We start from the raw sequence: 12,839 nt of genomic DNA, 5'->3' as shown, positions 1-12,839 counted from the left end.
TGGGCACATGCTAAGGAAGGGCTGGGAGAGCAGAACCAGACCTCGCACGTGGAGCCGGGCACTTGAGGCTGCGCTGCCCGCTCGGGCAGTCACCGTCCCCGCATCGGCCAGCTGGCAGGCGCGCACGGTCAGGGTGCGGCTTGGGCCATTCTGGGCCATCTCTAGCTGGGGCCCTGGAGTGACAACGGCCCCATTGCGCAGCCAGGTGACCTCGGCGTCTGCTGGGGAGACCTCACACCGAAATGTGGCATCGTCACCCTCGTGGACAGTTAGCGGAGTCAGCTCCGAGACCAGCTTCACTGGAGGTGGTTCTGGGGAGCAGGGACAGCAGCGAGGTGGGCTGGGTCCTCCCCCTTTCCTCCTCCTCAGGGTACAAGCCCTCACCCCCCAATTAGTTAACCGACCTTTCTTGAGGACCTACTGTGTATCCACCATGGGGTGCTCAAAGGACAAGATGCCGCCTCCTGCCACACCTGGCCAGCTCCTCTCAATGCTGGCCTGGTGCTAGGCTGACTCCCTAATAGCAGACCCTCTACTGCGGACCCCATTTACCTCATTTAACTGTCACAGCAGCTGTGTGACACATGCACCAGCCTCCCTCTTTAGACCCAGGGGTCAGAACAGTGAGCAACCTGCCAGTGTCTGACTACAGGGAACAGAATCCAGGTTAAACCCCGAGCCTCTAGCCACTGGTCTCTACCACTGGTCTCCTTCCCCCAAAGGGAGCCCCAAGTCTTCATCCCAGTAACAGCTGTACATGCACCGGCTGGAGCAACGGCATTGAGGCAGGGAAGAGTGGGGACCCTGTAAGAGTGTGGTCCTTGGGGTGCCAGAACGCAAAGGGTGATGGGGGCACTGTTACCTGCGACGCGGACGAGGAAGATGCAGCTGTCCCGCGGCGTGTCACACAGGTACTCCCCAGCGTCCCCGCTCCGTGACCCCCCACTCCGTGACCTCCCTGCACCCGCAGCACCTGCCTGGCCCCAGCCTGCTCCAGCTGCACCCGCCCCTGGCTGGCCAGTCGCTCCCTGTCCTTGTACCAGCGCACAGGGCCCCCAGGCCCAGAGAGGTGCACCTCCAGCTCTAGGTCCCCACCTGGGGTGCTGCAAACCCTCGTGTGGGCTGCCTCGGGGGCCACTACCCCCCCTCAGGGGGGCTCTGCCGAGTCAGAGCTGGGTGTCACTGGGAGGAGCGGCTCAAGGAGTTTGAAGAGAGAGGTGGGAGGTGGGAGGCAAGATGGGGAAAGTTTCAAAGAGGGGCGGGCGGGGGTGGACAAGGGGTGCTAGAGAAGCAGGGAGACTCCTGGGCTTCGGGGTGTAACTCAAGCATTCTGGCCAGGCTTTACTCACCAGCCACTTGCACAGTGAAGCTGAGACTAGGGGCCCCTGGGGCTGCCCCACACTGGCAGGTGTAGAGGCCTGACTGGGCGGGGTCTGCAGCCAGGATGCGCAGGACGTGTCGGGGACCCTCAGCACGCAGCTCCAGGCCATCCCCCTCCTGCACAGGCGTCCCGTTGTGGCTCCAGACGACACGGGCGCCAGTCCGGGACAGTTCACAGCTCAGCACCACGGGCTCCCCGGGAGCCACACGGAGTGGACCGGGGGCTGCTTCTGGGGCCAGGAACTGGACTGGGGGTTCTGGACAGAGAGGAGGGGTCAGCCTGGGGTTTCCCCTGCCTCCCTCTCAACCCCCATCAGGCTGGCCGGGACTACACACCAGCCACGCGGACATTGAAGGTGACAGCCTCATCACGGGTCTCGCACACGTACTCCCCGGCGTCCTCAGGCTGGGCGTGGGGCAGGGCTAGGGTGCGAACGGGTCCCTCAGCACCCAGCTGCAGGCTGTCTGATGCTTCCACTTCCAGCCCATCCTTGTACCAGCGGACCTGCGACCCAGCTGGGGACACCTCACAGCGCAGCTCCACTCGCCCGGGGGCCCCAAACTGCAGGTCCAGGTTGCGGGCCGCTGGGTGCACAATCCTCTCTGGTGGGGCTGGTGTGGACAGAGATGCGGGTTCTCAGCCTCGGCCAGCCGCCCTCTGCCTGCCTCATCCACCAGATGCGCAGCCCTCTCCTTCGAAGCACCGCTGTCGGGAATGGCAGGCGACAACCCCTGAGCACACCCGATTCTGCCACACCTGACACTTCTTGGAGTTGTGCCACTGCTGGCCTCACTTCACGGCGGAGGACTTGAGGCCTCGTTAGAGGAAAGTGACGGGCCCAAAGTCACATGTGCACAAAAGGCAGACCTCGACCACACCCAGGGTCTCCAAGCCCAGTGCACACTCTGCCCCTCTGGCCTCCCTTCCCGCGCTGCCTCTGATGCTCCCTAAGGTCGAGGGAGGCAGCAGGGACAAGTCTGGGGCGGCCACCTTGACTCTGGGGCTGCTACTGTCTGCATGCCGGAGCCTCCTAACCTTGCGCCTCCTAAGTTCTGGGAAGTGCCTGCATGCCGGGAGCTGATGAGCATCACTGATGAATCAGTTTCTGAAAAGCAACCTCATACCCACGTTCCCCACCAGGCGCGACTTCTCCGACCCCCCTTTGGGAACCTTGTCCGGGAGCGCAATAAAGTTCCTGCCTGGCAGAAACTTTGCCTGGTTCTCCTCATCTTTTAACTGCGCTGAACCTTTCACTGATAAACCATCAACCTTACTTATTTTCTGTCTGTCCATACTCCCTGGAATGCAAGCTTCTCTTGCTGGTGCATTCCTGTATCCCTCTAGAACAGGGCTGAGCTCACAGCCTCTGCTGACTGAATGATAAAAGCTGCTAGTTATAGGCTCCTCTCCACCAGACTCTGGTCACTGTCCCAACCTCATGTGGACAAGCCAGGGCTCTCTGATGGCTGAAATGAGAGGAGCCAGAGGAGGCTGGAGAATGGGAAGGCTCTGAGGTGTGGGAGGGGGGCCCCAAGATGAGGAAGCAGGGAGGTTGGGTGCAGCCGCTCCTGCTGTCTGCTGCCCGGGGTGCCCCCAGGCCTGCCCACCTGTGACGGTGACCGTGAAGAAGGCTGAGTCATCTCCAGCGTCACACACGAACTCGCCCCCGTCCTCGGGCTGGGCTGCAGGCAGCACCAGGCGGCGGCAGGGCCCATCACGTTGCAGCACCAGAGCGTCACTCTCCTCCACCTCCAGTCCATCCTTGTACCAGCGCACGGGGGCGTCCTCCCGGGAGAGCTCACACATCAGCACCACACACTCCAAGCTCACGGCGATCAGGGTCACCTCATCCCGGGGGTATATGATGTGGACCGGGGGCTCTGCAGAGTGGCCAACCACAGTCTGTCACAAACTCCCCGCCTGCCTCCCTGCAGCCACTGGCCACATGTTCTCGCCGCCCACAGTAACAAGAGCACTGAGGGTCCCGACAAGTAGTGACAGGGTCACAATCTGTCCTCTGAAGCCCCTGGGCAGAGGTGTGACAGAGTCTAGAATGCTTCAGAGTCCAGCACTGACCGCACACTAAGTCCTGTGGCAGCCCCCCGCCCACCCTCCAGCGTAGGTCCCGAAGACCTCCTGAGTAATCAAGATTTCTGCAGTGTGACTAGATATATTTACCATACGCAGGAGAATTAAAGAGAAAACGAGAGCTTCACAGCAGCTAAGCTCAGGTTTTATGGAATTACCTTTGAACACTGAACTTTCAAGTAGCCTTTTGATCGGGGAGGGGGTTCTGCTTTGCTTTGGCATAGTGGGTAAGGAACCTGCAACGGTCTGTAATGACAGCTGCTTATTATCCCTTCCTAAAGTGCCAGGCACCGAGCTAAACTGCACATTTAACCCTCACAACAGTCCTAAGAGGGAGGGACTCTTTTATTCCCATTTTCTGGACGAGGCAACGGAGACACAGAGTGACTAAGGTCACAGCTGGCGACACCTGCCCTCCGGCAGGAGGACGAACCCCCATCCGTTAAAGGGAAGCTCAGACAGCAAGCAGTGGCCCCCTGATTGCCAGCCAAGGCCTGCAGGCACTGGGGAACGGTTTTAACATCTGTGCGTAAGAGTTGCCAACACCTGCCCAAGAGTTCCCAGGGGGCTCAGTGCTGAATCTGGGAGTCCGTCTCCAACTGCTGGTAAGTGGTCACACTTCCGCTGCCAGGGAACCATGTCAACACTGGATATGCCCGGACACTGAGCACAGCCTGCCCATGCTGGGGGGGGGGGGGTTGGGGGGGGGCGCCTCCTGGAATCACTTTAGCGCTCCCTGGCGTTTGCCCCCTGGTGGCCGGGCGAGGGAACAGCTCGCTTCCTGGTCTGAGTTTTGCAGATGGGTATGGGCAGTGGTGCCCGCCCGCACACACTCTGCAACCCACCTAACTGGGCTTGCTCTGAGTCTGGGGGACGCAGGCTGTTTGTGCGTCCAGCAAGGCAGGTGGCCGGAGCGCTGCGTGGCCGTCTGCGGGGCGGGGCCGGACATGGGGCGGGGGGATGAGGACCCGGCAGCGATGGAGCTGGGATCTCTGCACAGCGGTGGGACCTCAACTTGGCATCAGACTCCATATCCAGGGCGGCATTTGTGTGAACTCCTCCATGAGATTCTGGTGTTCTGTGGGAGGGCGACTGTGGGCTGAAATGTGTGTGGCTGGGCCATTATGTGTCTGTGCAGAGCTTGGGGAGAGACAGGTTGAAGGCACTTGCTACAGTGTGCTACAGTGCAGAACACATGAAGGAAGACTTCTGTGGCTTTGTGGGCTGGTGGGCTCCCCCCCCACGGAATCTTGGGTGCAGGGAGTGGTGGAGGAGACTAAGTGGCTCAGCCTAGGCTGGGCAAAGCAGAGCAAAGGGGAAAAGAGGGTGCCAGCAGCAGGATGGTCAATCCAACACAACCAGCTGGGTTCTTCTGTGCCACCCAAAGCTGCCTGGGCCCCAGGACACCCACCAGGACCTCCACACACACCCATCGGGACTGGTACTGTGGGCTGCAGGCTGTTCTTGGTGGCAACCACCATCACCTCCAAAATCGTCTGGTGCTTTTCCTGATATGAACATTCTCCCCCATCTTCAGCCCAAACGCTGAGTCCACTTAGCTAAGTCAGGCCCTGCTGCAAGTGTCCACTGTGAAGTCACTTCCTGCATGCCTGCATGCTGGCCTGTTCGCTCCCAGCCTCGGGGTTCCAAGGCACCCCAACACAACCCTCACCAGCACCCACTCTAAGACCCTCTCCCATGTCTGGCTTTCCTGCCAGGCTGCCTGCATGCTGTGGAGTGTCCGGAGCCCAGCACGCTGGCTCCGGCGGCGGCAAGCAGATCCCCCCAGGCCCTCCCTGACTCTCTTGCTCTGCCCTCGTGAGTCCTGTCCTTGTCCCTTGAGCACTGGCCACAAGGTGTACTGTGCATTTATTTGGAGTTTATTGACTTAACACAGGGGTCGCAAACTCAAATGCCCGCAGGGGCAAGTAGATAAGGTCAGTGGCTGAAGCAGTCTGGGGAGAGGCAAAAAGGGATGTCGGGGAGGGGTGTCAGAGGAACGTGGCCCCTATCCCAGGGGCGGCTGCTACTCAGCACCAGCTGTTCGTCGCCATGGGGGGAAGCGGGACCAGAGGCGCCGGGTCTTCGGCTTTTTCAAGAGGACGCATAACTCCGGATTGCTATTTGAACTGTCCTGACTTTGGTAAGACTCTGCAGGCCAAACAAAACAATCTGTGTGCTGCATGGGGCCCTGGGGCAGCCCGTTTGCGACCCCTGGTTAACAGCTTTCTCCCCAGCCAGACTGGCAGCTCTCCGAGAGGAGGGACCGGTTTGTGTCACACACCAGTCCCCAGCACACAGAAAGGGTGCCCAGCGCAGCACATCCTGCTTGGCAGGCGAGATGCTGGAGCACAGCTATTCTTGGCTTTGGGCACCGGGGAGAAGCCTGCTGACTTGAACGGGGCTCGGGGATCATCTGGCGGGGGACCCCATGGGTGCGACATGCACCCACAGCCACACCCCCCTCCTCCCCAATGTGTTAGCCAGAGAGTATGTGGGTCAGCTTCCCCTAAGGGCTCAGGACTATCCTCTGGTGACCCTGGGCAGCTGGGGTGGGCCCACACCTGTGACAGTGACGGTGAAGGATGCCGACTCGTCATCGATTTCACATAAGTACTCGCCAGAGTCCTCCAGCTGGACGGCGGGCAGCACCAGGCGGCGGACAGTGTCCTCTTTCTGCAGGAGCAGCGCTGGACTCTCCACCACCTCTTCCCCATCCTTCGTCCAGCGCACTTCGGCCCACGGGCGACACAGCTCGCAGGTCAGCACCACACGCTCTAGGCGCACGGCTGCCACGTACACTTTGCCACTGGGGTACACGATCCACGAGGAGACGTCTGGAGGACAGGGACAGCATGGCTGGGCATCAGGGCACTCGGGCCCGTGCCCTCCTGCCCTCCCTGATCCCGGCCTTTCCTTTGTTCCCGGAAAGTGGACCCTCGGCCACTCAGAGAGTCACGCACAGCTGGAGACACAACCAGTCACCAGAGTCCATCGGGAACGGCCCCGGCAGTAGCCACAGTGGCTGCAGAAACCCAATATATGCCCTGGGTCGGACCATGGATGGTGAGAAGAGTGGGCTGGGGAGGGGAGCTTGGGTGGTCTCCTCCCACTCCTCGCGCCTGTACTCAACTGCCCTGACCCCACCCAGCAGAACTGATGTTCCAGTAGGTTCCCCGTGGCAGGGGTCCTCAGGAGTACGGAGAAAGCAGGACTTCCCTGGGACTCATGCAGCCCTGGCCAGTGGGTTAACCACAGTGCACGGCCTGTAGTGATTGAATCTCATGACCGCCTGATGGGTCTGGGTCGGAGCAAGGGGACCATCAGGTCAGTGGGGGGGGGGGGCAAGCAGGAGGTTGGGATTAGCAGCCTGGGAGTGAGACTGTTACAGCTGCCCTGGGGGCATCAGGTCTCTCGTCCCGGGGCCGGCCTGGACGCCCACCTGTGATGGTGACGGTGAAGTAGGCGCGCTCATCTCCAGCGACGCACTGAAACTCGCCCCCGTCTGGGGGCTGGGCAGCAGGGAGCACCAGGCGGTGATGGGGCCCTTCGTTCTCCAGCACCACAAAGTCACTCTCTTCCACCTCCTGCCCGTCCTTGAACCAGTGCACAGGGGCGTCCTCTCGGTCCACCTCGCAGGTCAGCATGACGCACTCAGAGGTTATGGCGTGCACGAACACGTGCTCCTGGGGGTCCAGGATGTGCACCGGGGGGTCTGGTGGGGGGCAGAGGTGGGTTACCCCACACTTGGGAAGCAAGCATCATGCTGCTGGGCCAGAAGACAGCACCCTCCCGGGAGGACATGAGAGGGTCAAGGCCATGCTGAGCAGGGAACTCTGGGGCCACAGCGTGGGATGCGGAGGCTGGGTGAGGCGACAGGTAACGCGGCACCTGCATGCAGTGTGGGCTCCCAAAAGACCAGACGTGGGAGCAGGGACATGGGCTGGAGGCACAGGAGACTTATCTGGCTGGACAGGCCCGCGACAGGCCGTATCAGGGCCACGCTTGCTGTCGCTTTTAAACAAAACGACTAGCTGTGTCCCAAAGGGTCCTGTTCCCTACAGGTAGTGAGCTCCTGCCACTGGGACATTCAGGCAGGGGCTAGAAGACCTCTGGGTCACAGAGCTGGAATAGGATTCTACTTCAAGTGGGACAAGCAGATCAGTGGCTCCCAAGCTGTCTTCCAAGGGTGGAACCCAGCTCTGCCCTGAGTATCTTGGCTTTGGGGGTATGGAGTGGACCACCTGGGCAAGGGTGTTTATGCCAGGTTCCCAGGGTGGTTTTGAGACGTTCAGACCATGGACTGGCTTGAGAGCTGTTAGACCTCTGTACTTAATGCTCCCCTTGGACCCTGTCCACCCAGGGCAGGACACTCATGGTGTGAACCCAGCCAGGGTTTGCTGGCTGTGACAATAAACAAGTCACGTAACCTCTCTGAGCCTAGTTTCTTCATCCTTCACTGGAGATAGTGTTGCTCATCTATTCGTGAAGCTTATACACTGCATTATCCAGCTCAGTACCTGGTTCACGGTAGGCACCTGTAAATGTTAGCTCCTTCCTCTCCTGCCCTTGATGGAATTCAGCTCCCCCACCATCACCCCAGCAGAGGGTTTTGGGGGCAAAAGTGTGCTGGAGGTGTAGGTGCATGGGGTATTCAGAAGCAAGTGCAAAGTGACCTGAAAATGTGTCCTCTGGCCCAGCAGCCCCGCCCTGGAAGGGACCCCTCAAGCAGGCAGCCCAAGGGGCAGGGGTCATGTGGCCCTAAGTCAGCCTCAGCTGGAGGAGCAGCAGTTCCTGACCTCGGATGGTGACACTGAAGAAGGCTGAGACCCCTTCTGTTCTGCACTCAAACTCGCCGCTGTCCCGGACCTCGGCCTCCGGCAGGATCAAGCGATGTTTGCGGCCATCTGCCTTCACCACCAGTGACCCACTCTCTTCCACCTTCTGCCCATCCTTGTACCAGCTTGCCGGGAAGTCCACCCGGGAGAGCTCACAGGTCAGCACCACCCGCTCTGCGGTTGTGAACGTCAGCGACACCTTTTCCTGCGGGCTCAGAATGTGCACTGGGCTCTCTGCAGGGAGAAGCATGGTGACAGGCAGCGCCACGGTGCGCTCCAGCTGATACCAGCTGCTGCCAACGCATTTGTCGGAGTTTTAGAGGAGAGTTTTAGGCTTACCCACCAACTCTTAAAAGAACAGTGGTTTGGGTGAGTGGAGGAATTCCAAAGAAGCCCGCTAACAGTGCGGCTGCTTAAACCATGCCCCCCACCAAGAGTACAAGGGCCAAGGAATCTGCATTAGACACTAGGCGTCCAGGTGACGCTGATGTCAGTGGCTGAGGCTCCATTCTGGAAGTGCTGCTCTGGCAGCTGGTTTATCTACTCTGCTCTCTTCGTGGAGTACAGCGGCCAGCCCCTTCAAGACCCGGGGCTTGGGTACTGAGGAATCCATTGGCTGGCCTCCCAAACCCCAATGATGGTGACAGGGCAAATGCCCTGTCCTTCTCTTCAGGGGTGCCTCAAGTGGCACAGGGTGGCTCTGGGGCTAGATTGCCCAGGTTCCTACCCAGTACAACTAACTACTCATTAGCTTTGTAACTTTGGTCAAGTCACTTTACTACTCTGTGCCTGTTTCCTCATATGTACAATGGGATGACAAGAGAATCTGCTTACTGGTCTGTTGAAAGGTTTGTGTCAATATACGAAAGACGATTAGGCTTAAGAAACTGCTCCAACACATAAACTATAGGGCAGGAAGCAGTCAAGGACTAGGGGTCGGAGTCCATGTCTCTGAGATGACAAATGGGACAGTTTAAGCCACAAATTTCCCTGAAGAATTTGGATAGGATGCTGTGGGTAATAACCAGGGCCCCTGAATGTTGCAACTAAGCTGAGCCTGGTCTCTAGAACACTGAGTCCTGTACCTGAGCCTACTACACATGCACCTTACTCTCCGAGCCTAGATGTGAGGATCAGCAAGAACATCTGTCCCATTTTGTCCACAGGACACCTGTGTCATGACCCTACCCACCCATTCTGGTTCCCACCAGCACCAACCTTGGATGGTGAGGGCAGCTGAGTCCTGAACACCTGGGCAGCTGAAGCCAACTAGGGCCCCACTGTCCTGGTGTTTGACAGCCTGCAGGATAAGTCTGTGCTGCAGGCCCTTCTGCTCCATGCGGTATCGCAGGGCCCCAGGCTCTACTTGGCCCTCCGGCTCATTGCTCTTGAGCTCTTCACCATTAAGGAACCAGGTGCCCTGAATGATGGTGGAGAGATCGAGGGAGAAGACAGCATCTTCCCCATCGTACACCTGCACATCTTCTAGACCTGCTACCAGACGAGCTGTAGGTACTGAAAAGGGAGCAGAACACAGCCATCAGAACCAGAGGGGTGGCAGGTGGAAGACAGAGGATGTGGGAAAGGGTGGAGCAGTGATCGGCAGAGCCCCACTGGGGTACAGACGCCGATGAGGTAGGTCTCGCAGGACCAACTCACCAAGGTGAGCAGACCCGTGGAACACAACGTGTGGACTGCGGCCGTGTTCGCTGACCGTGCAGATGCGGAAGCGATAGTCACCCTCGGAGGGCACGCAGTCTCCGGGCACCTCCACAGCCCCAGCTTTCTCAATGCTGAAGCACTGGATCCAGTCATCCGAGCCCACCTCCTGCCGCTCCAGCCGGTAGATGAAGGCGGTCTCGGGAGCTGGTTCAGGGGGCTTCCAGGTCAGCAGGACCGTGTTCTTGTGGCCCTTGAACATCTCTGCCAACACGGGGGGCCCCGGGGGGTTGTGCTTGACACCTGAGACAGAGGCAAGGTTTGCATCCAAGCCCTGCTCCGGTGTTCCACAGCCCTCCCACCTTAAGTCCACTTTGCCCACCCAGACTCTGGCGTCTAGCACCCGCTTGCCCTGGCTCTCCTGTCCAGCCCTGAGGAGCCTGCACAGGGGCTCTCGTGCCCTCACATTTGACTCTGAGCAGAGTGGTGGTACGGGAGTTGCCCAGGCTAAAGGTGACCTCGCCAGCTTCTTCTCGGGTGACTCCTGGAAGGACCAGGGCATGCATGTGGCCAGAGCTGCTCTGGCAGGTGGCCGGCAGGTCCTCCCCATCGCGGCTCCAGCGCCCCTCGACCCCAGCCTCTCGCGTTTCCACCAGCAGCACCGCGTTCTCTCCCTCCAGGACGTCGAGCTTCCGGGGCAGCCGCTTCAGGATGGGTCCTGGGAGGCAGATGGGAACCCATCAGGCCGGGTCTGGACACCTACCGTCCTGAGCCTCGGTCTCCTCCCCTGGCCAGCCAACCTTTGACTGTGACGTTGGCCACGGTGCGCACCCGGCCCCGCATCTCGCACAGGTACACGCCGTCGTCATCTGCCTTCAGTCTGTGGATGATGAGGCGCCGGACGGTGCCCTCCTCGATCTGCTCGTATTTGCGGCAAGGCAACAGCCGCTGGTCCTCGCGAAACCAGGCGGTAGGGATGCGGGAGTTGGGGACCTTACACTCCAGCACCACAATCCCATGCTCTCGGCCCTCCACGTCCTGCAGTGGCCTCGTGAAGCGGAGGCGGGGCTCTGCGTGGAGGAGAGAGACCAGAGGAGGCGCTGGACAGGGCCGGGCCAGGGGGAGGGTCCTCCTGACACTGTCCACTGCCTAAACCCACATGTGCTCATGCCAGAGGCCCTTCCCCCACAGCCAGCGGGCTCTGGAATTACAGAAAAGCCACCAGAAGGGCAGTCGGAGGGCCTACATTCCCCTTTTCCTGACACTCCCTAGCCACAGCACCTCGAGGAGGGCCAAGGTGGCTCTGCCTCTCGGTGATCCCGGGCCTCAGTTCCCTTTCTTGTAAAGTGGTGAGGGGGATGATGGGGCTGAACATCAGTGATGTTCCATCTGGCTGCTGGGGCCCCTGGAGACACATTCTACAAGGGTCGGTTGAATTTCACTTTGAAAGTAGTGAAAGCATTTCAAACTGCAATTCAGAGGAAAGAAAGCATGATGATGGCAGGGCAGTGGGGTCAGCTGGGCTGCTGGAGAAGCCCAGGGGAGTGTGGCTCTGGGCAGCTGCCGAGTGAGCTCCCCCCTCCTGCCGGAGCTCATCTGGCCTGGCCAGTCTGTGCACGTCCACTCGTGCCCACCTGGCTACCACTACAACACAAGAGCCAGATGCTTGACCCCCAAGCCAACACTTCTCCCTAGGACGGAAACAGGTGGGCAATACCTAGTGAAGTATATAACCGGGGTGTTGAGATGAACTGTTACTATGGAGAGCCTTAACTTCCAGTGTGAGTTTAGGGTGGTCTTGTTGCCCCCTAGATTTTGTGTTTATGGGCAATATAAACTTTTATTAAATATTGCTGGTGACTCAACTTTGAAACATCAATTTCCTCTCCCAACTTTCCCTTTCTTGCAAACCTGGAGCAGTTGAATGGAAGACTAGTCAACACTTGCCCGGGGGTTTCCAGCCTCAAGTTTACCTTTGGTGTGAACCTGGAATGTCTTAACACGTGGTGGGCAGTGGGGCCTTCCCCACTGATCTCAGGCTGGGAGATGGAGGCGCCTCCACTTCAAAAAAGCCTTTTCAGTCAAATGCACCCCCCCCCCCTTGTACTTACTGATTAGCTTGATGAATGTACACAACAAATCTGGGCTTAGAAACTCACATCCATAAACTCACCTCACATACTGGGGCTCCAAATGGGGCTACTTCCATTGGGGGAGGGGGATTAAATAAACAAGTGAAAACTATTGGACTGGAAGAGTTCGGGGCCTCTGCATGGCAACCACTTCTCAAAGCTGTTTACCAGTCGGGGTTTCTCTGCCACCTGCCTGTGAATCACTTTGGAGTTTGCTAAGAAGTTCCCAGGTACCCTGGCACCCTCCTAAATCTCGGTCCCTGGGGGTGGGAGGTGGGCAGCAAATGGTATTTTAATTCTGCCTCTCCTCCATCCCCACCAGGTCCAGGTCTTCTCTGGGCACCGAGAAGAACTGGAGTCAGAAGGGCCCCAGAGGGCGCTAGGTTCCCTTCCACAGAGCCCCAGCCGCTGCCTGCCGGGCGTCGTGGTACCTTTGACGTGCAACTGGACGGCACTGAGCGTCTGGCCCGCGGAATTGCGCGCGGCGCACACGTAGAGCCCGCGGTCCTTAGCCTGGCAGTAGAGCACCTTGAGCACGAAGCCGCCGTCGCGGTCGCGGTACATGAGCCGGCGGCGGTCGGGGAGCAGCGGGCGGCCCTCCCAGTGCCATTCGATTTCGGGTTCCGGCTTGCCCATCACGTAGCAGCGGAACTTGGCGTGCTTGCCCTCGTTCACCCAGAAGGTCTTGGGCGCGCACTTGCTGGGCTCCACCACCGGCGGGGGGGCCTCGTCGGGGTCCTC

At 59.5% G+C, this 12,839-nt stretch overlaps 1 protein-coding gene across 3 annotated transcripts in view; it reads right to left on the bottom strand.

The window, feature by feature from the left end:
- OBSL1 (obscurin-like 1) overlaps nt 1-12,811 on the bottom strand; it is a 24,372-nt gene extending 11,561 nt beyond the window's left edge. For all 3 annotated transcript variants that reach the window (XM_012726637.1, XM_012726633.1, XM_012726628.1), the window contains exons 1-12: nt 12,530-12,811; nt 10,767-11,036; nt 10,433-10,684; nt 9,967-10,269; nt 9,526-9,822; nt 8,269-8,541; nt 6,912-7,184; nt 6,034-6,306; nt 2,989-3,261; nt 1,717-1,992; nt 1,350-1,637; nt 42-311 (exon numbers count right to left, since the gene is read on the bottom strand). In XM_012726637.1, coding sequence (XP_012582091.1) covers nt 42-311; nt 1,350-1,637; nt 1,717-1,992; nt 2,989-3,261; nt 6,034-6,306; nt 6,912-7,184; nt 8,269-8,541; nt 9,526-9,822; nt 9,967-10,269; nt 10,433-10,684; nt 10,767-11,036; nt 12,530-12,734 — 3,253 coding nt within the window. In that variant the 5' untranslated portion in view covers nt 12,735-12,811. The remainder of the gene's footprint in view (nt 1-41; nt 312-1,349; nt 1,638-1,716; nt 1,993-2,988; nt 3,262-6,033; nt 6,307-6,911; nt 7,185-8,268; nt 8,542-9,525; nt 9,823-9,966; nt 10,270-10,432; nt 10,685-10,766; nt 11,037-12,529) is intronic.
- Nucleotides 12,812-12,839: the final 28 nt, after the last annotated feature.

Source organism: Condylura cristata, unplaced genomic scaffold, assembly GCF_000260355.1.
Source record: "Condylura cristata isolate star-nosed mole 26May11 unplaced genomic scaffold, ConCri1.0 scaffold00002, whole genome shotgun sequence".
Classification (NCBI taxonomy): domain Eukaryota; kingdom Metazoa; phylum Chordata; class Mammalia; order Eulipotyphla; family Talpidae; genus Condylura; species Condylura cristata.
This window is presented reverse-complemented; position numbering and strand designations above follow the sequence as displayed.